At 42.9% G+C, this 26,065-nt stretch overlaps 1 protein-coding gene across 3 annotated transcripts in view; it reads left to right on the top strand.

Annotated features, from left to right (window-relative positions):
* Window positions 1-17,300, top strand: part of LOC138293309 (methylcrotonoyl-CoA carboxylase beta chain, mitochondrial-like) — a 249,102-nt gene extending 231,802 nt beyond the window's left edge. For 2 of the 3 annotated variants that reach the window (XM_069232456.1, XM_069232454.1), the window contains one exon: window positions 15,515-17,300. In XM_069232456.1, coding sequence (XP_069088557.1) covers window positions 15,515-15,595 — 81 coding nt within the window. In that variant the 3' untranslated portion in view covers window positions 15,596-17,300. The remainder of the gene's footprint in view (window positions 1-15,514) is intronic. The other variant, XM_069232455.1, reaches the window with a different exon arrangement.
* The last annotated feature ends 8,765 nt before the right edge of the window (window positions 17,301-26,065 follow it).

Here is a 26,065-nt window from a genome sequence, read left to right as displayed (position 1 = left end):
CCATTATTCACAGTAGCTAAACCAAACCATTCTTATAGAATGGTCTTAGACTACACACACTTAAACAATCATACACGCACTTATGCTATACAGAACTCACATAGCACCGCACTAATGAACAATATAGTGCGTAAAAAATACAAAACAACACTGGACATTTCCAATGTTTTTTTCTGCCAGAATATAGCGCTTGAGAGTAGAGACTTAACAAGTTTCAGCGCACTAGGCTCCCAAAAAAAATTCTGTTGTTTACCTCAGGGCTATAAGTACAGTCCAGGACTGTTCGCAGCTCGTGTGACTGCAATTTTGCATGAGATTGACGCTGAAGCATTGTCCTGTGTAGATGATATCTATCTTATGGATGATGAACTACTACAACATCTAAGACGGGTAGCCCGCATTGTGGTAGGATTTGCTGAATTTGGCTACAAATTCAATTTAAAAAAAACTAAAATTGCCTTCCTTAGCGTCCTGTTTTTGGGATATGAGCTATCAAGTGAAGGAAAGAGCCTAGTGCCACAATTCTTAGAAAAAAGCGCAGTTACAACCACCAAATACGATAAAAAAAACTCCAGTCTCTATTGGGTTTCCTACATTTTGGCAGAATTTACATTCCAAATTATCCTACACGCATAAAACCTTTATATGATCTGATACGTCCTGATTTTTCAACACACACAAATTCTTTGAGATTTGCAAACAGACATGCTTGCAGCACAACACTTACATACAAGGGACAACAAAACACATTTGGTCATCGGAGTAATAGCTGGTGTCATTGGTTTCACCTATGTCACATTTAATGAAGGTGAGACAGTCCCGATTGCATACAAATCACACTTATATTCAGCGGCAGAACAACGCTTTGCTCCCACTGAGAAAATTCTCACTGCTGTACAGATGGCGGTCATTAAAGAAAGACCTCTAGCCCAAGGAAAATGCATTATTGTCGTTTCTCCGATCGCAGCCCTAGAGGCTGTTACAAAAGCCAGCATTCCGTACGCAAAAGCATTACATCCACGTTGGATACAATGGGCTGCGTCTTTGACAGACACTGAGGTAGACTACATTTTGACCCAAAATTACAAACTCAAGAATTTTTACAGTACGAAATAGAGTACCCACTCCCATCAAATACATTGCCTATTGAACAGTATCATAGTCATGTACACCGATGGCTCAGCACAACCCGCGATTGGCATTAAACACCAATATTCTGCTACTTGCGCAATCGTAAGTGGCTATATGGAGGGCGATAAATTTTGTCCTCTACATACCTTTACGCAAACCCTAGGGGATTGCACAGCACAGTTGGCAGAGCTAAAGGCTCTGCTGATGGCACTAGAACACACGGATCTTCACAGCCTACGCTGATTGTTTGTGATTCATATTATTGTGTCCAGTCCTTTAATGAATACCTGCATTATTGGCACCAGAATGGGTTCAGAGATTCCAAAGGCAACACCATCAAACACAGACTTCTGTGGGGGAAAGTAGCAGATCTGAAAGAGGCACTACCAAATGTCCATGATGTACATACACTTGGACACCAGCACGTTGGGATTCACGTTGCTGAAAATACATTGGCTGATGAAGCAGCAAAGTCAGCTGTGGCTGCTGTAGCTGCAGTAACTCGTTTGAGTTCAAAACTGGACGCAGACATATGGGCAGCCGTGACAGCTACGGCTGATGGTACCCTCTATCCTAAAGAATGTCCTAACAAGTATCACTAACGAATGGGAGGGTATGCTGAACGCTGAGGTTAAGATACCAGGCGTTGGGACTACGAGACATTCCCAATAGAGGTATAAGATCAGAATTGATTAAAGCAGTGCATGAGGAGGTGGCATCTGCCCCTGCTCGTGTGGCGGCTACAATTTCGATCTTGCAGGCCCGTTATTGGTGGCCAGGTCTCTATAAAGAGACCAAGCAATATGTCCTTTGTTGTGACATCTGTCAACAAATCAAAGTTTCCACTGCCAAACTCTCGCCGCATACACCCCTCTTGATTTCAAACAAACCATTACAATGTGTGTACTTGGATCATTGTGGTCCCCTAACACCGGATAGTGCATACAAGTATATTTTAGTCGCTGTTGATTCATGCTACAGATTTTTATGGGTGTGACCACAACGCTCGGCTGACGCTCGGACTGTTATTAAAGTACTACACACACTATACACAGAGTTGTTCCCCCAGGTGAGTCTACTTCAATTGTGTGATGCCAGGCGGTTCTCTGGCAAAAGGTGAGCAGTGAGCATGCATGACATAGCATTTTGGTGACATTTTTATTGTTGTGACTTACCAGACTCAACTCCCCCAGGTATTCCTGTCAAGCCATCAGGATGCAGAATGGGCAAGACCTTCCCCTCCTAGGGATAGAGTTGTAAGGGCTTTGCCTGCAGCTAGTGCCTGGAGACCAGGGAATGAACCTTGCCCCTGAGGTCATTCCACCTCTCCCTGAGATCCTCCTTTGTGCACAAGGTGGTGCTTATAGCGTTCAATCTGTCAACTGTCCTGTCCCACATTTCCATTTTCCTACTGAGAGTTGTGTGCCGGACTTGGGCTCCAAACAATTGTTGCTCTACTCTCATGATTTCATCCACCATGACTGTTAACTCTTCATCAGTGAAATGGAGATTTTTAATATGTGCCATGGTGGAAAAAAAATAAACAAACAGGTGTCAGTGACTTACTAAAGAAGGGAAGTGCAAAAGGGTACGACTCGACAAAAGTGTGTGCAGGATGTGGTATGTGATGTTGAGAAAGAAATTGAAGGGGTGCCTATTCTATTGAGTTTTTGTTATGTGGGTTGTCTTGCAGTGAAAATGCAGAAGATTGTGATGTGTGAAGGGGTGTGTTTTATAGTGTCCTTTGCAGGTGTGTCCAGTGTGGCAATGTGTGTCAGCTGTTTTGTTTTCAAATGCATCCAATGTGCAGTTGTGTATTACTTTGGTGAGATTGGACCACCATGGTTCAGACTGCCATTGGCTGACCGCCATGGGTGGCCCGCCACTGTGACTTTGGACTTGTATTAGGGTCAGTGATTGGTTGCAGGGCTGTCAGTGCTGGAGTGCGATCTGCTTGTTTCCGGCCCTCCGTGCCATTGCCAGTTTGCCTTTTTTGTTTGGCGGTCGGCGGCCCTGCCAGTATAACTCGTAATACAGTGGTCTGCAAGACCGCCTACATGGCGGTCTTTTTGGGACAGCAAAGATGGTGGTCTGGCGGTCCGACCACCAAACTTGTAATGAGGCCCTAAAACTTTATAAGAACCCAGCAGCCAAAACTTCTCCCTTTCTATTCTTTGATTTCTGACCAATTTTTCCACTTATCCCCTATTATGAAATCAGTAACCTTGGTAAAACCCATTGCCCCCCATTTCAGAAATGTACTTCGGTCCATCCTTTCTTTAAAATCCCAATTCAGTTCCAGCAAGGGTGTAACAACATTAATGTGGAGGATTGAGTAACACATACAATGATCCAACCATTTTTAAAGAACCATTGCAAGATCTTTTAGCGCACATTTTGGGTTATTTAGTCAGCTTTAAAGCACCCCTTCTACTATATTCCTTTGAAATCAAACACATAAAGTTGTTCTTAAAAAAATCTAACTAACTGACCCCTGTTCCCATTTCATTGACCTCAGCCTTTCTTCCCCAACCAGTGAATGGTGTGTTTTTTCTCCATCAGGGGTGGTTACTCATTATCCTGTGGCAAAGTGGTGCATGTCCTTGGTTAATTGTTTTTCTTTGGCAGCACATAAATTGTATATTTATTCATTACTAGATGAAGCAGCTCTAGACAATCTTTTTCTTACTGAGTCATGTTAAATGAAAGCTTTATACAGGCTCTTCACCGGATTGGGAAATTAGGTGAAGGAGTTGTGATTATATATAGAGATACGATAAAAGGATCCTTTTTCTCCCTTGAGGATGTAAGATGCGAGAGCCTCACTTTATCCTTGACACTGTACCCACCTTCACTTTTTCAGGTGTTATACTGTATAGACCACTTTGCCATTACCTAGACTTTCTTCAGAATTTCTCAAATTTGGTTACTTATATAGCAATAAATAAGGCAATCTTTAACATTTTGGGAGACTTTAACCTACATCTAGACGTAACGGAAAATAGGGCTGCTAAATGTCTTGTATAGGACTTGGCTTCCTTACAATTAAAGTAACTTGTAACAGGGCCCAGTCATGAAAAAGGTCACACCCTAGACCTGGTGTTCAGTAACCTAGACTCTCTATAAGTGAAGATGCCTACTTCGTTACCTTGGTCTGATCACTTCTTAGTGCCGATTTCTCTAGCATTACCACCAGCCCCATGTACACTGTTGCCCAGTGGGAGACTGGGACACTGTTGATCCAGGCTCAATTTGGAAGCCTAGTCTGACATTCTGTAGTCTACCAAACCTAATCTAATGGACTCGATCACCCATTCCACCTGCTGTTTTAATGAATGGGTGGCCATCCTCCTTAGATCAGGTTTTGCCTGCTACTAGGGTCAAGGCTGTGCAAAGAAAAATAAATCCCCCTGGTTTGATTCCAGCCTCTCAGCCTTAAAAAAAAAAGGAGTGTGAACGCTGGTACGAGGTTGGAGGGAAATATATGATGATGCAAGTAAATTGAGGTATAGAATCACTATCAGACATTACCATGCTGCCATAAGATCTGCTCAATCAACACAATTCTCTACGAAAATTGAACATTCAGTAAACTCCCCAAGGTAAATATCTCATATGTTGAAAGTTATTACTGAGACACATGCTGTTAACAAGGTGTCTACCCTGCTCATCCCCACATAATTCATCAGGGAGGAGACTGTGTTGTTTCAACCTTAGTCGGCTTGTTGAATCTCTCCCTTTCTAGTGGAGACCTTTTGTCGCCTTAGAAACATGTGATTGAGACATCCTTGCTAAAAAAAAAAAAAGAGCTTGACGTGATCCACTCTGTCTCAGTAACTGTAGGCTTGTTTCACGGCTACCTGGCCTGGTTAAACTTCTTGAAAAGTATGTAAACAATCATATTTCTGCTTTTCTGGAGTGTAATGACATTCTGCGTCCCTCTCAAATGGGCTTCAGACCTTAACATAGCACAGAAACGGCCTTGCCTAACGGTCGTGGAGGAATTAAAAATTATCTTGGACAATGGAGGCCCGGCAGCAATCCTTTTACTAGATCTTAATGCAGCCTTTTATATGGTTGATGTTGATTACTCTATACTGATTAAAAAGCTTTCCTAAGTGGGGATCGAAGGACAAACCTTGAAATGGCTTTCTTCTTACATGAAGAATAGGAGTTTTCAGGTGTTCCATTAGTCCTAGTACTCTAACACTCTCTGTTTGGGCAGTGGGGTGCCAAAGGGCTTCTCTTTGAGCCCTTCTCTTTTCAGCCTCTATATGCTCCCTTGGCTGCACTTGTACATTTTTTTGGGCTGTCCCTGGTCTCTTACGCAGATGATACACAGCTGGGATTTTTCCATCTCCCTAGATGTGAGTTCTGACCATTGTAACTTGTCACCCTGTCTACAGAAAGTGGACAGCTGGATGGCCAATTTTAAGCTGAAGCTCAATGAGGGTAAGACCGAAGGCAATAATGTCAGCAAGAAGAACCTTGCCTTCCCTCTTGACTGTTTGGCTGGCAGGCCTTTTCTCTCCCAAAGATGTAATAAAGAGTGTGGTTGTTTGGCTGGATTCCAGTCGGACTATGGAGCACCAAGCCATTAAACTATCTGCTACCTGTTTTGATGTTCTATGAATCTTAAGAAAGGTTCTGAACCTACTGCCCCAACTAGCGAGAAGACTTGTAGGTTGGTTCCCCTCGATCTGTGCTGAAAAAGCTTCAAATAATCCAGAATGATGCTCCGCGACTCGTTATGAATCTCTCAAGGAGTCAATCTGCTAAGTGGATCTTGAAGGATCTCCACTGGCTGCCAGTTGAGCAGCGAATTCAATTCAAAGCACTCTGTATTATGCACAGATCCTATCACGATTCTAGCCCTACCTTACTGAAATTGTTGGCTACCCCTTATATCCCAAGCAGAGCACTTGGATTTTCTTCAGTTTACTTGCTGCAAGAGCCTAAAGTGGGACGAGACCGATGGGGTGGTCGGTTGTTTTCCTGTCAGGCCCTCAGAATTTGGAACACTCTTCCAGTGGAAATAAGTTTACTGTCAAATGAATTGGTCTTCTATAAGGCTGTTAAAACGTGACTTTATCCTCTGTAACATCATGGTCAGTCCCCTTGTTTTTCTGTCTCAGTGCTGGGAGGCCTTCGGGTAGCCATGTGCTTTATAAGAACCTATAGAACTCTAAATCTGGACCTAAATTGTGCAAACATATTCAAGATAATATTCCTGCAAATTGGGGAGAGCTAAGCCACCTTCCTCCACATCTCTATTCAAAGTGCTATTCTAGCTCTTTTATTCTGCCGGATAAAAGATGTAAAAAGGGATTTCACTTTTTTTTATAAAAAAAAAAAAGTGGTTGCTAGCGCACAAGGAATTGTTAAAAAAAGAAAATGAAACAGGGGAAGAATCGTCATATTTTTCAGTGCTACCCTCTTTAAAATGGTAAGGGGGACCGAGTTCCCTTGTGCAAACAGTGCTTTAATTTTTAAACGCAGTGGGACATAATTAAGCTCATACATATATTCATTCTTCAATGTATATCTATTACCCAGATATTGCTTTGGTTGCTCATTCATACAAGTGGCAATATCTGGGAGCAAAATTTAAGCCTCAGAGTTATCTGATACATAGAAAAGATCTCAAATACTTTTTCTTGCATTCTCCTCCTGGCGTCAAGAAGCAACATTATGTCATCTGCATGTCAATTTTTATGTTATCCGTCTGTGGTATAGGAGGACAGATCTTCTGTATTGCAATAGATAGTGGCTCAATAGAATAAGCAGATAGCACCGGTGACGGGGGGCGCCGCGCTGTACTTGCACTGTTGTGGCCTCTGCTGCATTACTTATAACATTTCCTCTGCTCCCTCATGCTTCTTTTGAATCAACCTTGCGATGTGGGAATGCATATTAACTTTCTCCAAAATACCAAAACAAGTCTCCCAGATCAGAAGGTTGAAGGCCTTCTCCGCATCTTATAGAAGATTGGCAGCAGGAATTTGATATACAGAAAGGTAATCCCGCCTCCATTAAATAATATGTGTGTGTTCTTAACTGATGCCCAGCAATAAAACCTTTCTGGTCATAATGTATCAGATTGGTAGCAATGTTATCGGACGATATGAGGTGGGTCTTCCCTGTCATTCCTTTTTTTGTTAAACTGTTCACATTTCCTAGTTTATAAAAGGATGTTATAGGGCCCCCGTATAGCATAGGATTATCAATCATCAACAAATTCTCCATCGAAACATTCAGAAATGCCTTATAAAATTCTGACAGAAAATCATTTGGCCACAAACCTTGCAATTTGGCAAACTACTTACTACCTCAACCATCTCTTCTTTTGAGAAGGGGTGGGCATTTTTTTCTGTGTTCCTCTGAAAGTGTGGGGGATAGCTAGCCCCCCCCAAAATTATCTCCAATGTTCCCTTGTCAATTATTTTATTATATCTGTTCATTTGCATATAATGCTCAGATTTTCCTGCTCCTTACTATGCACCCTTGGCACTTCAGAACATGAATAGTATTTCTAGATACGTGCTAAGGAGCTTGTCATGCCAAGAAACTCCCAACATAGTTACTCTCCTCATAGATTTTCTGCAAAAAAAACATTTTAGATGCATAACACTTAGCATAATAATAGTCACATAGGGCCCGTTTAGCCTTCTCAAACTCCCTGCCATTACCCTCCGAAGGGTGCCGAAAAAATGTATTGTACAGTTTTGCACTTGTTACTCCAAGGCCAATTTTTGCACATTTATAGGCCAGGGTTTTTGAGACTAAAATAAAATCGATCCAAGAAGCTGATTGAAACCTCCAGAAAAACACGTAAATTCCCTCCAAAGGTCAACTAAAGAGAGGATCCTTTGATAATTTTGCGTAACTTTCACTACCCTGGGATTCTACTGCCTTCTGAGACCTGAAGGAGAGCCTACCCCGGGTTTTTGTAACAGATTAAAATCTCCGCCTATAATAATCTTGCCTGGATTTGCATTAAAGACTGAAATAACTCCTCATATGGCCTGACATTATATTCTGCAGGGACATAATAACTGATAAAAGTAAGTTGCCCTGAAGGAACAGAGCAATTAACCGGAGAATGAAAAGCCTCTATACCGCACCCCTTTCTTGAGCATAGAAAACTTTGCTAACTTTCCTAATGAGATGTGAGTCTCCTGCAATAACACTACTGTTGGATTACACTACTCTGTCTGGGCTTCAATAGCTCACATATTCTTTGTTTTTTAGCCCATCGGTGTTAAATGAGACCATTCCTTTAAGCATCTTCCTCCTTCCCGTTTCTATCCCTGAGCATTCACACGGAAAGTGCTCAGAGTGCGACCATGTTCCTTAAAGTGCTTCACATGCTTGCTAAAATTCAGTAACCAATATACCCAAACTGCATTTTTATGATTCTCTTTCTTCCAATTGTGCTTTACCATCTCTGGTAAAGTGTAAATAAAAATATCCAAAAGTGCTACAGTGCCTCCTATCCTTAAGAATAGACTCCTAAATCCAAAAAAGGACAGGCCCAGACCCCAAAACAATCTACTGCCATTACAGTTCTTAAGTATCAGCTATGCTATCCCATCCTAAGTGGCCTCCCCAGTTACTGGGCCTACCGTGTTATTTTCCTGTCCAGTGGCATATCTTACCTGTCTTAAGTGCTCTGGATCTCACTTAATACAGCTCCCCTGAACAACCGTCCCACCATCACCTATCCCTATTGCCCCTCCCCCCGATGCCTTTGTCGGAGTCCTGCCTTCCCTCACACTACTTACATCCCACCCTCCAGGATTTTGGTTCCATGTCAGAGTGCCAGAGTCCCCTGCTTCTACCTTCTAATCCCCATTAACCATGCAACCATAAACCAGCTTTTCAGCACTAGACCATTGTCTTAAAAAACATAGCAGCATCTTTTAGTATTGTAAAATATTTGAAAAAAGTCTTTGAATAATGCTTTGGGTTTTGAAAATTGTATTATGGGGGCCTGCGATCCAGCTGCTCGAAACCTTGGACTCATATCTAAGAATCATACATCTGAATTCTTTTCACCTTGATTCAACTGCCACATCCAAAAAAATCAAAACACAAAGGGCCTGATTACAACTTTGGAGGAGGTGTTAATCCGTCCCAAATGTGACGGATATACCACCAGTCGTATTACGAGTTCCATAGGATATAATGGACTCTTAGTACGGCTGGTGGTAAATCCGTTCATTTACCGTCACTTTTGGGACGGATTAACACCTCCTCCAAAGTTGTAATCCGGCCCAAAGTTATCTGCTGACTTAAATGTATTTTCCTTAATCACCTTAGTCAGTAACCTCCACAATTTACCAAAGTAGTCCTGGAGTACTTGGCTTGGCCAACAGCATGAGGCGGGACTCTGTAGGCCCTCATAGTTGTCTAATCTTGATTGTGGTCTGGGATCACAAAGGTCTTAATCAGGTTTTCCTCAAATGGTATACATCCAGAAACATCCTCACTATGGTTTGAAATTCCCGTAGATTAGACCTCCTAGCATGATTCTCCATTTGCTCCCGTTTCTCTTTGAGCTATGAGATCGTATTTCCAACTGTTTATTGGCTTTTTAAAGAAATGGACCTTATCTTCTCATTTTGACACCCTTTGCTGCATCTTGTTTAGCCTGGTAGAGAGGTTCGCCACTTTTACACACACTGATTCTAGTCGCCTCTTTTAATTTATTTGCCACCTTTGCTTGCGTAATCTTGATCAATTTAACCTCTTGTAGTACCTCCTGTAGCATACTCGTAAGGCCCATGGAATTCTCTTCTATCCCCAGCCATTTAACGAGATGGCCACGCCCACACTGTGCAGGATCCAGCTGCTCTTTTTTGCCTGGAACTCTTACTGTCCAAAACATTGCTCGAAGTTTTGTCTGTTCAAACATTTCTCTTATGTAAAGGTTCCACATCCAGGCCAGGGCCTTGAAGGCTTCACCCGGACTTCTCCCGAAAGCATTAACTCCACTTTTGGCATTGTTCCTGCTTCCTCTATGAATTTATAGAACAGCCTATGAAGTCAGTCAAGTCAATCACAATTCTAGATTCCATCTAGAAGAAAGAGCTAAAACTAATTAAGAATGCTGCTATAATTCAGACTTTCATTTCACAGCTGGATAAAAATAAAGGATGCCAGAATAGGCTCCTGGACACCTCACTGGCCATTCTAAGCCAAATTTCCTCGTTAAACTTGCATCTGGGCCTCCAGACAAGGATGGAAAATGAATAGATTACGTGGCACAAGGGCAGTTCCATGGCTGTAACGGTCATTCATTTTTAGTTTACTTCAGTGTAATGCCTTAAGTGAGATGGGTATGTTCAGACGTGGGACCCTTCCTCACTGTGCCACAGGAACTAAGTGGCACCTGACTGGAAAGCCCCAAGTAGGGCAAAAACGATCTTGTATTGCATGTGTTCTAGTTCAGAGAGGACCTGGCTTGGCAGTTTGGGCTGCACTGTTCCTAGTGGAGCAGGACCAAGGCTGATTTGCATGTAGCTGGGTTTAATCTGAGGTGGCATGGCGGGTAAAATAACTGTGGACAGAGATGCAGCCCTGAGTAATTACCAGTGACTGAGATTAATTCAAGCATCAAACCTATCACTTTTCGTTTACTTCTGTAACCTCCATCAAAGCAGTTTTATCCATTCTGGGACGTGATCACCTGATGTTGGAAGACATTTCTCATCTGGTCAAGCTCCTTCTCGATAATAGAAGGAACAAAGCCATCATTAAAGTTGGGGCATATGCTGCAGATATAAACGATGTAGCGATGTATATTACAAATGCAGGCTTCTTCTATTTGGATTTGGCAGTGTCTGCAGTGCTTAAAAGATGGAGCTGATTAAAATCCACCTGCGTCCACCCTGAGGCATAAGGTCAAGATTCTCAACATGCCTTGTGACTGGGAAACATATCAAGAAAGTCCTGCAGTCGATAAAAATGGACACAGGCGTTACTCTGTCCCTGGGGTGGGCATTCATTTTATGACACAGGAAGATCACACAAATGTAGAGGCCCTGCTGGCCGGTCTGAGGTCTGCGGCAGGCAATATTACCCATACAGGCTGTTAGGATAAAATAAGGGCTGTATCTCAGGCAGAGGCCAGTAGCGTCAACGCTAGCATCTGCTTGCTGTCAAGAAGAAAGGATCTTCCAATTTGTGCTATCAGAACTACACTAAGAGTTCCTGGCTTCCTAATTCTGCCTTTGCCACACTCAGGCTATGGGTGTGGAATTTCACACTGTACATCTGAATTGAGAAACTCTCAAGCGATTGTTCAGTAATTCAAGTTCTGCACATCACTTGCATCTTCAAGAACTATGGTGGGTCATCTTCTTCCACCTCCCTAGAGGAGCAATTGTAAAACCAATCCTGAGGTCCAGGGAAACTTGGGCAATAAGTTTCTCAAAAATACCTCTTAAAGTTTTTCTGTTGCTGCCAAAATGAGTCACCTCCCTGAATTTAGAGGATGCCTACTTTCATGTACACTGAAAGCACAGACAGTTTTTGAGATTCTCTGTAGCAGGTCTTTCAATCGAAAGCACTCCCTGCCTGAAATCCGCCCCCGATATTCACAGAGGGTCTGGCCCTCATAGAAGCCTTTCTTTGCTTCGGAGACACAGTTACTAGTTATTAGGTTATTTCCATACCAGAACAATTGTTTAGTGAAAGCGCCTTCGGTAGAGGAAACCTGCACCCTCACAAAGGCTTTTATCAACCTTTTGCATCAGTTAGTCCTCACTCTCAATGTGGAAAAATATACACAGCTCGAGTTTCTGGGAGCAGTCCTCCACAAACAGCTCAGCAGGACGTTTTCATCAGTGTAGCACATTCCAAAACTGTAGTTGATGGCTGCGGACATCTGCAATAAATACCATTTAAGACATAACATTAGCTGCTGGACGTCATGCCACCTTGCATAGGACTCATTCCATTCTGCTACCTGCGGAAGAGACCAATCCAACAGGAACTCGAAGGCAGGTGGCAAGAGGCAACAAACTAGTGGAATCATGTTGTGAGAGTCACTTGTTACCGTCTGCTCTGGTGGTTTTCTTGACATCTACAACATAAGCTTCCTTTTTCAAACTATGACAGACCCCTCAATTGAAGGGTAGGGGGCTTCCATGCAGAAGCAATCCACAAAGAGAAGTCCTTTTTATTTTATCATCTGGTAGTTACAGCTCATTCAGTTAGGTCTATTTTGTTCCAGGATTAGCAAACCGTGCTGTCCTAATCAGAACTTCCAACATGACCTATATGTATTTTATCAGCAAGCAAGGATCACATACTCTATTGGAAGAGGCACAACTACTATGGACCTGGGCAATAATAAACGGATTGGTATTTCTACTGTATACCTACGAGGGATTTAAAATGAGCAGGCAAATGCTCACAGATGCTCTGTCAGATTGCCACAAGTGGGAACTTAACCACCGTCAACCCCAGTATGTTTTCTAGACGTGGAGTTACCTCATCTTAGGCCAGTTTGCCACTCTGCAGAATAAACAACACTGTGCCCATTGTACACAAGCAGGTACTGACATCTAGGCTCCAAGGGCAGTGCTTTCTCGATGGCAAGGCCGAACATATTTGCATTTGCTTTTTCACTGTTTCCCATTGTTCCAGGGTATTGAAGAAGACCAAGACACAGGGATGTTCACTGACATTGATAGCCCCAGCATTGTCCACACCAATTTTGGTACACTAACATAGTCTGATGCCTCTGAAGATCCACTGAAAACTAACCTTCAGGAATGACTGGCAAGTGTTCTACATCATGAACTCTAGTCAACGAACCTTAAAACATGATTTGTACCAATCTGTTACTCTGTTATTTGGGGACCTGAGCAAACTGCAGGTTTCCACAGGTGCAAGTAGGTCAGCCTGCTCTGATGAAGACATAAACAATTGGAAGCATTTCTGCCCCTGGTGCAGGAATAACAGCCTGAATTCCCGTTCTAATTAGCCACACAAAATAGTGCTGGCTGCAAACTTATCTGAAATGTAGTATAGTATAGTGCTTGTCATTCCGATTCAAGCATATGAATTTATGAATGATCCAGTGCTAGGGAAAAATTGCTTATCTGTAACTCCAGTCTCTAGTTTGGGTATCGCTCCTAGATTCACATGCCATCCTCCAACCTATCTGGTCAGATACCTGTTAGTAGTAACCTCTATACCTGTGCTATGAATTCTTATCTGTGGTGGCCTCTAGGGGAGTAGAGAGCTAAGTACTTCAACTTGATTGGCTAAAGTTGGTTTCGTTTTAAATGAGGTGGATGTGCTGCTATTAAATAAATGATGTTTTTGAGCTGATGTCCATTTCTAACCTGATGACAGGAAGTGATTGTGGCATGTGAATCTGTGAAAGCTACTCGCATGGAAAAGTGAGTTAGAGATAAGTAACTCACTACTTCCTCTGCGTGTTTAATTGACTACTTGCCTCTAGAACATTATCTCTGTCTAGTAGAAGCATACATAAAATACTAAGGCCCATATTTATACTTTTTTTTTTACGCATAATCGGCGCAAACTTACAAAATACAATTGTATTTTGTAAGTTTGCGACGATTTTGCGTCAAAAAATGGCGCAAATGCGGCGCTAAAAAAGTATAAATATGGGCCTAAGTTCACACAAATGAAAAGAAAGGTCACACACATTAGAGAAATGGGGAAGAGCTCCACCATGTGATTGGGGAAAGGGTTTGTTCATTTCTATTGCCTGCCTTTGTCATCTGTTCTTGCACAGCTTCTCCAGTTCCATGGAGACCTTGTAAGATAAAGTCTTGTGACCACTGCTGTGCTAGAGTAGTGAGACCAAAAAAATGAAGCCATTCATCATGAAGTAACTTTTTGCTCTAGGGAAATACCCAAAGCCCTTATGGATATGTGCACTTATTAGATAAACATTTACACATGCCCTGGTAGAAAAAGCTCAAAACTACTTACTAGTCCTTGGACATTTTTCTGACTTTTTATCTTGTTCCCTGTAATACTACATTCGTTTCCAGGCTTCTTTTTTTATCTATTGGACCAGTTAACTTTCAGTGAAGCAGCCAACAATATTGCCTCTATTTTCACTTAATTTTTCTCAGTGTTTTTTAATTTGAAACCTACATTTGTGTATTATTTAATTGTAGTGTTTTTTGTGCTTATAACCTTGTACCCTTCTGGTGTTCCCACTTCCTCCCAGTAAGTCTTGAGCTCATAAGGGTGTGCAGGGTGTAAGGATACTGTAAAGGGCGTTTTAGTTTGTCTTTGTGAAACCTTCTGACCTTCTTCAGGGAGTGGACAGAGAGCACATACATACGTTGTTGCGCACCATTCAGTGTGGGGTTTGCTACTTGACTTTCCTACTGCGTAAACGGTAAAATGTGCATTAGCCTATTGGTGGGGACGTTTATGCAACAAACACCACACAAGTGAAATTAAGGAAATGTAAAGAAGCAGGCAGTAAATCGTATTGCCACATGATGTTCCAGTTCGAGAGAGCTTAAGTTACATGTTAATTAACTGTCATTTGTTCATTGAAAGTTGCATAATTCCTAATGTGTAGCCATCCATAATTGTGTGTGTTCCTTTCAGATAATAGTGCAGACTAAGGGCCTTATTAAAGGCTTAGCGGTCCCACCACGGGGAGCACGCCACCGTCATGTTCCTCCGAGCACATTACAATGTTCTTGCCAGGCTGAGTGGTGGGAACATTGTAATGCGTGTTCCTGCCAGGCTGATCGGTGAGAACAGTGTTGGGATATTGGCCTCGCCTCCTTTAAGGGAGTCAAGGCCAATATCCTAACACTCCGAGACCCATGGAAAGCGCACTGTCTGCACAGCAGACAGTGCGTATTACAAGGGTGTTGGGCAGGGGGGCCTCTGCACTGCCATGCCATGGGCCCCAGCACACCCTTACTGCCACACTTTCCATGCTGGTCAGACTGCCATGGGAAGGCTGGTAGTAAGGGGAGTTGTAATCAGCCAGGCGGTGCTGAGTTAAGCACCACACTGGCTGAGTGCAACACTGACTGCCATCATGCCATTGGGAACCATGTTCTGGGTGGGGATGGCGGTAGACCCGCCAGGGTTGTAATTGGGCTGTCAGGACCGCCTGGAGTGTGGCAGTCAGATCATCAATCCGAGTGTGGCGGTCCTCGGACCGCCACACTCGTAATGAGGCCCTAAGCTCTGTTTTGCAATTCTGTGTTTGAAGAAAATTACTGAAAATACATGCAATTTACTTGTACCAGTATAAAACAACTGTCTCTTTCTATGCATCTGCAGTGCAACTTGTGCACATGAACCTCAGTATCAAATGTTGCAAAAATTCTCACCTGATTTCATTTTGTGTTTTCTCTAGATAATATCCCAGTGTTTAAGAATTATTAAACAGAAGAACCGGCCCTCAGCTCTACAAGGAATTTCAGTGATAAGAATGTGATCCCAAATTGTATTAGAACTGATTGTATTTTTAATCGGAAATCTTATGTTAGAATTTGTGGCAAATGTTGAACCCCTGTTCTCTTGTCATATCTTTGCTGTAAATCATTTGGTTTCTTTTGAAAATGATAGCATAAGGCTCAAGACAAGAATTTTTTTATGCGTGTTTGGGTTACACCAGAAAATGCATAAAAGATGCGTGCATATTGTTTGTGCACACGGAGATGTGATTTGAGTGCATTATATATGCCAAACCTGTATAAAAATATACATTGATAAGTTTTACAAATGAACAGTGCCTGCTGGTGTCACAGTAATGCCTTAAGTGTAAATAAGCAGCTTCAGGTACTGAAGTTTTTTTGCAATTGCAAAGCCTGTAAGTCCGACTTTACAGCACAAAACACATATTGTCAATGTACAAAACTCCTGTTAATAGTCACCTCTCAAGTTGGGGTGGTAACTGATGCCCAAAAGGGAAATCTGTTCCCATGGGTATTGTGTCAGGCAGTCTCAGGGAGATCAGACAGTGGTCCTAGGAACCCAATATATGCAAACATGATGTCTTTCCAAACTCGAAACGTTTTTTAAACAATGCCTCACTTTGTAATGGGCACGGCCTACTTTAAACAAGAAATAATTTTCTCCTTTAGAAAAGCAAAGGCAGATGCGGTGATCTGCTGTTCCTTGCAGGCTACCATCTTTCTGCTTGCAGCCATTCACAGGGAAGTACAAAATTCGAAATGACTAATTAATATTCATTAGGCAGCTTATTTGGTGACCCCTTCTGTATGAGTAACTGTCCTGCAAATTTCTCAGGACCATGCAATGTGTGTTGCTCCAGTCCAAGTTTTTCTTTCAGTTCTCGGACATGTAGTCTTGTTCATTCCGTTATGAAACGGGCTACATGTCCCAAAATTCAAGGGGGATAAAACCTGGACTAGAGCAGCACATCAGACATGAACCTGGTAAACTTGGCAGATATAGAGTAATTTCACATGCTACCTGTTGTAATAAAAAGGTTGATCGCAATTTACACCAGTATGTACAATCTAGTCTGTGAACGATTGAAACTGATTTGCGAAAGTGGCTACTACATAAGGCCTTAGATAAGAACTTACAAAGTAATAACTGGTTATCTTCCAAAAGTCTTGACATGAAAGTACGACATGTATCCAGTGCTGAGCTTACACCCCGATGAGCCAGATGTGGGCGGTGCAGTGAAATTCAAAGATCTCTGCAAAGTTTTCAGGACTTCTAGGAATGGGGCTTGCATGTGAACATCATATACTGTGATGGAAGTAAAATCAAGTAGAAAATAATTTCTTAAGGAGTAATTTTCCTAACTGATGAAATGTTTAATGTATGCAAATGTGTATACTATGTGCATCTCTGTTATTAATGTACAGGCGATGATGCCTAATTTATGTACAGGTCTGACAAAATTAACAACGCATACCACTCTTAGCTAATACTTAAAATCTTTTCCAGGTAGCATTTCTGAGTGTGAGAAACCCTCCCATTACAGAACTGAGAAGGATAGGTGTCATATTACATACTGCCTAAATAATTAAAATGAGAGAATTCATGATAAATGTTGTGTATTTAAGTAATTCCTTTTAATGTATTGTACTTTTATTCATACAAAAGTGAAAATCTATAAATAAACAATATACACTCAGCTGGCTGTTAAAAGGCTATTTGCTAAATACGGTTTATTTTGTGTGTTTGTTTATTTTATTTTTATTTTGTTATTCTTTTTATATTGTCTGTTCAATACAACCTGATTGATAAAAGGTTATTGCATGACTTTTCACGGATTTTAAACTGCTGTAGATTGAGAGTTACAGTCCTCTTTTGTTGTAAGTAAGAAAACATTGGTGCATTAGCAGTGGCGGCTAGCAGTTTTAGGAGGGAGGGGGGCGGGTGGGAAGCACACTCACACTTTCACACGCACATGCATTAACAACACTCAACATTCAAACTTGCACGCATGCACCAAACATTCATTTAAAAAGATCACTCAGATACACACACACACACCTAGCTTCAGCCTCGGAGGTCCCAGGAGGGTAGGGACTGCTGCCCTCCCTCACTGGCTGACCTGAGGTCAGCCAGTGAGGGAGGGCAGCAGTCCCAACTTCCTCACAGAGTGGGATGGGGTCAGTGAGACTGCTGACCTGACCCCACCCCACTCTGTGACGAGGTGTCACTGATTGACACTTGCCCTGGACACTTCAGGGCTTAAACCTGAATCGCCCAGGTCACAGTCAATGGATGACGCTTCCTCTTGTCACTGAGGAAAAGGGACTTGAGGAACCATTTGCTGAGATGAGGAAGTCACGCCCATAGGAGCTGTGACCTCTTCAGCTCAGCAAAGTTCAACTCCGGCAGCCAGGAGTCTGTGCAAATCGCACATGTCTTCTCCTGGCTGCCTGACCTGAACATGAAGAGTGTCTGTCAGGCTGACCTTTGTTCAGCCTGACAGCCACTCTTCATGAGGAGCAAAAGGTGGGGGGGCGTGGCCCCTCTGCCCTAAAGGACGTGCCGCACCTGTGCATTAGTAATCTTCAGTGATAGCGTATCTTCGCTGGGTAGGCAAATCTTCCTGCCTAATGAGATTCTCATTCGTCATTACGTTTACATGTCTCATTTGGGTCATCACAATATCCCCATGCTGGACCATTTCCAGGCACTTCTGTTTTGAGGCCCACTCTTCCATCTTCCTTGATTCTATGCTCCACATTTCAATGCAATGCTCTTCCAACTGAGGTCAGTGGTAAAGAGCGTGGGACTAAGGGGCATATTTATACTCTGTTTGCGCCGAATGTGCGTCAAAACTTTTGACGCACATTCGGCGCAAACCGTGCACCATATTTAAACTTTGACGCCGGAGGCCGTGAATGCCAAAATCCTGCTCTGTGTGTCATTTTTTGGATGCGGGAAACCGCCTTGGGTTAATGACATGCAAGGTAGGCGTTCCCGTCCAAAAAATGACAACACCTGTGCGCCATTTTTATGCTACAGTGCAAAAATGACGCATGGCCAGGAGGCGGAGGCAGAAAATGACGCACAATCCGATTTGCGTAAAAAAATAACGCAGGCGTTAAAATGGGGCAAACACACCTGGATTTAAAGAAACCACACAGAAGCAACAGCAGAGCTCCAAAAGGAAGACATGGAAGTGCTTTTCATCATGCATGCACGCAGACGCAGAGCACAGGAACAACAACAGCAGCTTCCACAACACCATCAGGGACCCCAAAGGCAACGCAGAAAGCAGGAGAGGATATTCTGTGCCAGGACAACCCTTATAAGACTCCGCCAATAAGACATCATTCAGAGGTACAGGCTGAACTGGCAAGCCATTCAGCAGCTGCTGCGCAACATTGAGCCACAGTTGCCACCCAGCTTGCAGACACCACGCACCATTCCACCCAAAACCAAGCTGCTAGCTGTACTACACATGTTGGCAAGTGGCTCCTTTCAAACCACTGGCGCCCTGGTTGCTGGGATCTCACAGCTATCATTCTCCACCTTCCTCCCAAAGGTACTGGATGCCATCGTCTCACTCACACCCGCCACATCTGCTTCCCCAACACACAGCAGAAGCAGCAGGAGACAAAACAGGGGTTTTACCTAATTAATGGCTTCCCACACGTCTTTGATGCCATTGACTGCACACATGTACGCATTGTGCCACCTGCTTCAACCGAACATCTATACTGCAACAGGAAGCACACACACTCCATCAATGTGCAGGACATTGTCAATCACCAGGGATTGATCACCAACATCGTGGCAAAGTATCCTGGGAGTGGATATGATTCATTCATCTTCCGTCACTACACCATCAATCAACACTTCCAGGATGGACGATATGGAAATGGACTACTTGTTGGTAAGTACAGAAACTTACTTATATACACACTGCACAGCAACCCTCTAGGACACACAACACATACACCATGACATCGACATGTGGACAGGAACACACTGAGGTTGTGACACCGCTAGGCATGTTTGATATCTTCACCCAATGGGAGACGCACCTAGGGACAAATGACAGTTCCAAATAACAACTGATGCCACTCCACAGACACAAGGGAACAATTAAAAAACAACACAATGACAAACACATGGCTCCAACTGGCAGTACATCTGGGAAGATGAAACTTTCAATATCACATCAATAACGCTCAATCCAACACCCTTCAAATCAATGCGTACTGTGTAAGGGGTGTGTAATGTTTTTAGCTGCAGGTCAAACACCATGACACACATAGCATGATGAGGAGTACAATGAAGGTCACGTGCAATCATTGAGGCCATCCCAATATCTCACATCACTCCTGCTATCACATTGCCCACTAGCAAGAAGCAAGTGGACTGTGCAAAGAACACATCTTGATGGGACAATATTGAAAGTGCACATTCTTAAATTTACGCATTGCAACAAATTAACACACACACACAACAGATGTACTGCCATACGGACCTTCTGAAACTCTAAATAACAACCTCACAACCAAGTTAGCCATCGGAACCTTCTCATGTTCAGTAGTATAGAAACACGTAACAATCTGAGTCGACTTGGCAAGGGCAGAGAAATAGTTCTGCAGTGAACTTGTCACACATGTGAAACTAGTGTATAGTCAATTGTTAACACGTCAGTGTTCACAACGTACGGAGATGTTTTGCACAAAGTCACCTTGCCAAATCAAAGGGTCACACTGATGCTTAAATTAATCTATTGCATATGTCAAATTGTATGGGATGTCCAGGGTACATAGATGCAACCGTGTTACCATCACTGTCGAATTGATTCTGTGTATGCAACTATCATCTCACCCCCAGTTAAGACACAGGGACACATGTATCACAAGTCACAATGCAAGGGAGTACACACTCTACTGCAACTCTCCAAAAATGCTGCTGACATCCAGTCAACAGCCAAACTCCCGTTCAGATAAGGAAACAACCCAATGCTGATGGTACATCCTAGAAGCCTAGCAATGGACACAATAACACAAACACCAATGAGTCACAGACAATACAAGAGACCTACTGCCATGCAAGGTGATATGTATGGGGCAAGCCACATCAACATATTCTCACTCATTTTCTCTTTCAGCTGATCAGGGGTATGGGATCCAGCCATGGATTATGACACCATTTGGCAATCCAAGCACTGCATCAGAGCGTGCCTATAATGAGGCACATAGGAGGACACGCACCATAGTCGAGAGGACCTTTGGCATCCTGAAGTCAAGATTCAGGTGCCTCTATCACCGGAGGCAGCCTCCTATACTCACCAGAAATGGTGTTCAAAATAATTTTGACCTGTGCCATCCTGCACAACGTATGTGTAAGAAGGAACATTCCCCTATATGAACCTGACCCACAAATGCCTGAAGAGGAGGAAGAGGAGGATGCTGGCCATCAACATGAGGGGGACCATCCAAACACAGCAGCAGGATTGCGTCAGAGACAACAGATTGCACAAAATTTCTTTTGACCCTACTCACCCATCACCACTGTCTAACCATATGTAAATAAACACCTATACTAATCACCATATCATGGTCTGGAAAATCATTTTTGCTAAACATTATCTCTAACTATCAGCTTCAGAGTGTAGCCTCATGGAGCATTGCTGAAATACCGATTAAGACACAGAACATTGCTAAACAAGTTAGATGCGTATGAATGTACAGCCACATTCACTCACACTGTAAATGACATATATCCTGTACATGTCACATTTGAAGGGCGCTAGCAGAGGACCACACCTATTTCACACATACATGTTGGCAACAAGGTTCATTTCAGCATATGGCACACAACTAAGTCAATAATGGAAAAAAATTCATCATACATGAGACAGTGGATGTGCTATTGCATTAGTAACAGGAATGTATGACCAGACCCTTGACAGCAGTAACTGTTACATCACCTATCTTTGCAAGGACAATGTGTGACTATTAAATTTCCATATAAGCAGTAAAGTCATAGCACAAGTGCCCCAGGTATGACAAGCATTACTCACATGTCAGCCCATGTCCTAAGTCCTGACACACCCATGTTCCCGGTCTCACCCCACCAGTCTTCAGAGGTCCCTGGAATGGTAATATGTGTACCCAGATAATCCCTCCTCTACACACTCACAGTCTAAATCCAGTGTGCTTCACCCTTTAGTATGGTATGCCATAGTCATTGTACTTCTGTCTGCATGGACGTCGCATTAAATAATGCACTGGCTTGTAGTTTCTAAGATCTGTTATCACTTGTACAGTGATTTCCATGTGAAAGGTACTGTTGGCCCTTTGAACTTGAATCTCACATACAGGACTTGTGAGAGACTGATGCTGCACACACCTGTGAGGACCTCCATGGAGACCAGCCATTTGAACATGCACTGCCCTTTCTGATGCTTGGAACAGCATAGAAGCTGCCATTTTATCTATAACACTGTTATGCCTTGTCGTTTAACTCAGCTGTGTAACACAGCCCTTGGGTTAATGTCTTACCTTCCAAAACACAGGAAAAACACATTTTTCCATTTCAGCTGTCTTGTTCCTCCTTTGACCAGTCTCAGTCTGACCACTGTGTATTTACCTTGTGAACTGTCTGGATCCTGATTGACCCTGCATCCTGTTAGCCTGACTGGCTCCTGTCTTTGCGTTACCCTAAAGGTTCCTTGTGGCTACATTTGTATCATACTTGCTTTCCCAAACCTCCTATTCCTCCTGGGGTATTGAGTCAGGTGGGTCTACAATGTATACTCAAATAAATTGTATAGCATAATCAGTTTATTTATTGTACCATGGGTGGGAACTTGTCTCCAAATACCCGAATCATGGACTGTCTCTTGTCTGGGTCTCATCTATGCATGAGTGACAAATTGTGACGGTGTACCATGGTTGTATGCAGGGATTGGGTATGGTGCCTCCGGCAGAACCAACAACGTCAGATAATGTGCACGAAATGCCTACACATGTTAGGACCCTGACAGTCCTCACGCTGATTCACATTGCTCCCAACATATTGATGGGGCGTGCGTGGTGAATGGCTGTGAGATTAATCAGCATAGAGGCAGTGATGTTCCCAGGTGCAGTGGGAATTTTAGAGGCCAACCTGTGTACAGATGTTGTGATGACACCTGCTGGTACAATAATCCTGAGATATTAACTGTATCAGCACTACAAGGTTGCCCTGTTGACAGTCTCATAACACGTCTGCAGTGACAGGGTTGGACAATCCCCATGTGCAATCCCCATGTTTGTTCTCAAATCCTCGTTGGCCTTACTTCTATAGATCTGCGAAGGATACTTTGTAGATACAGGAAATGGCGCCACAGATTCATGACTAGACCTGCACGTAACTGTGACAACATAGATCCCAATAATTATACAGGCGAAACATTGGCCCACACACATGAACCAGACACCTCTGTGCATTTGACCACTGGAAACACGTGCTGCTTGGTCTGCTGGTCCGCCACTGCCACAGGAGAGACATGGCTCAGTTATATGACCTCAACTGTGGTGTAACAATACAAATGTGGTTTATCTTTGGTTCTTCGTGTCACAAACACGGTACCCACATAGTATGTACCCATGCCTGACTCATGGTGGCTCAACAAACAAGTGCCTAGGAAGATGTATCCAACATTCCAGGACATGTGATGGCCAAGTTCATGACCATTGACATGAACAACCATCCGCTATCTATCCAGTGCATGCTTTGTCATTTGTGGTGTTTGTTACAAAAAAAGTAGGAAGTGCACACAGAAGTTGTTGCTACATGTATGACTTACACATGTCCTCTCTCATTTCCACACTGACTTGCATCTGAGGGTTGGACACAGTGACTCCACATGCATACAAGCATATTTGCTACAATGCATCTTGTGATGGTCACACAGTGGGTCAACAACAATAGTAGTAGCCAAATCACACACATTGACCCATAGGCATTGACTTATTATTCTGATTTGCGCCGCCTTGCTATCCTCTCTTGACGCAAACATGCCCAAATTGGGTAATACATATTAGTAGGCCACACGTTTGGCCATCTATTGCGTCAGTAAAGAGTGAAAATCCTGTACACCAAGTAGCGGATCATGGTCCGCAATAGTATGATCTGTCACATGTGCCCATACACCGTAATGCCCAAAGTGGGTGCAATCAGCCTATCTCTGTATTTTCACAACTGTCATGTTCCATTAAAATGGAAAAATGACCCAAACCCAGTTTATGTCAGATATTTTGACGCATACGCATCTAAAAATGACGCTTATGCTTAGAAATATGAGGCACAATGCTCTGAAACATCCATTGGCCCTGAGCGGTATTTCCCACACTGTACCCCCGGAAATTGGTTACGTTGGAAACATTTTTTAACCATATGGATGCAGGGTTAAATCTACTCGTGCGTAAAAATGTAAAAAATTACGCGCAGACTGTAAGCGCCATAATATTTTGACGCATAACAATAAAAACGCACCGCATTTGAGGTAGGAAGTGATGTAATAGGATATCCTGTTTACAGAATTGGTACAGTGGGTATACTTTCACTTTCACTTTGCAGTCTGTGATATTTCCTGACTGTGTGGCTGTGTCTAAAATTGGGTCTCTATGCATTTTGTGATTTTGTCTCCATTGTTGTCTTTAAATTGTCTTTTTGTGTTTCATAACTGTCTGTGGTATCCTGTCTGAGTTTTTTTGTGGTCATTTGTGTTGTCAACATTTGTCTTTATTGTGTTGGGAGTCTGGGTATAGTTGGGCTGTGTTTGTTGTTTTTTTGCATTTTTTCTGTCCTACTTTCTCTCTATTCTCCTTTTTTCCCATTTATCCCATCTTTATTTTTCTGATATAATGTTGGGTAGGCCTTGTCTTGGCACGATGTGAGAGGAGGAGCTGGGTGGGTTTATTTGGCTGGTGTGCCATTTCCTACCCCTGATGATTGAGGCAGGTGGTCGTGTGATCCAAGGTTATCACGCGGAGGATCCGGTGGGCAAAGGTGTTGCACCATCTGCAGAGGATATACAACACACCACGAAATGACCACCAGCTGAAGCACTGCTGGGCAGGGAGCAAGATCTGCTGGGACCACCTGGGCTTTGTGATTGGTGGCCCTGTTGGTGAGTACAAATCAGGGTAATGTGCACGTTTAAATGCTCTGTAGTGACAGTAGCTGATTTGTTCATAATCTGCCGGCAATGTTTTTGAACATGTGGAATGCTAGTGAAACATACAGGGCCATATTTCTACTTTGTTAGCACTGCAATTGCAAGCTGTTTTGAAGCAAGAGCAGCGCAAACTTATAAAATACAATTGTATGTAGTAAGTTTGCACCGCATTTGTGTCAAACAGAAACACAAATGTGGTGCAAAATATGTTTATATATGGGCCACAGTTGCCTGTGAGGTGTAGAAATTTGCGACACATTACCGTCATTTGTTGACGCAACAGCTACACTAACTTTATAAACACAACAGTAGCCAGACAATTAGTGCAGCCTGCACGTCAATTGATGATGGCAATGTGCCGCAAACATATGTTTCATGTGTGGTCGGTGAGAGTGTCAGGAAACAGATCATAGAAATCCCGAAAATTTTCAGAAATATTGCGTCCTGAACTGGATTTGGACACATGCGTAACAAGTTATAGCTGCGCTCAGCTAAAATCTTAGACTGATATTTGGAGTTTGTAGTGCCACATTTCAATTAGTGATGGCTGGCAAAAGGTGGGTTCATATCTCTATGGTTGGTGCAACTCACCATAGCTGTGGCACATCAATTGAAGAAAATGATACAAATTGAGGGGTAACAACTGTCCCTGTCCCTCTGTACATTGTACTTGTGTGTCTAAAATTGGTGTTAGTCACAATGTCTGGGTGACTGGTATTGCAGTCCTCACGGAAAGTGGCTTTAGATGTCTCTCATGGATACACATGATGAGAGGAATACACTCCATGATGTTGTCTCACTAATGAAGGAGCATGTTTGCCACGACATGATAGTTAGGGCCACTGCATGTGTGCAGATGTGTGTGTATCACTCACTGGAGTCCCCGGATCTGTACATGTTTGCAGTGGTATGTAGGATGCAGTATCATCATGTCTGAGAGGCTTTACTTTCTGAGTTCACATTACACATAGTATTTGTATTTTGAATTGTTGTACAGTGCACAGACATTGAGCACATTTCTCCCTTCCATGCCTTACAGGTGGACCGGCACCCTACACTATTGGAGAAGTGGCTCGACTTGCGGACCCAGACATCTCCAGTAAGTGTTGATATTTATGTTCTGTGTTGTGTTAGCTGATGATGTGGGATTGACTCCTGTGTGTTGGACACATAGCAAGGTGTGATGCGCTGGTCAATCATTTGTTTTGTTCCATGAGTGGAATATCATTTTATCACCATGTTTGAGTTGGCCGATCCTTATCGTATTGTCATAATTTGGGA

This window comes from Pleurodeles waltl, chromosome 4_2 (genome assembly GCF_031143425.1).
Source record: "Pleurodeles waltl isolate 20211129_DDA chromosome 4_2, aPleWal1.hap1.20221129, whole genome shotgun sequence".
In the NCBI taxonomy this organism is placed as follows: Eukaryota; Metazoa; Chordata; class Amphibia; order Caudata; family Salamandridae; genus Pleurodeles; species Pleurodeles waltl.
The sequence above is the reverse complement of the archived record's forward strand: the minus strand, read 5'-3'. Positions and strand labels throughout refer to the sequence as shown.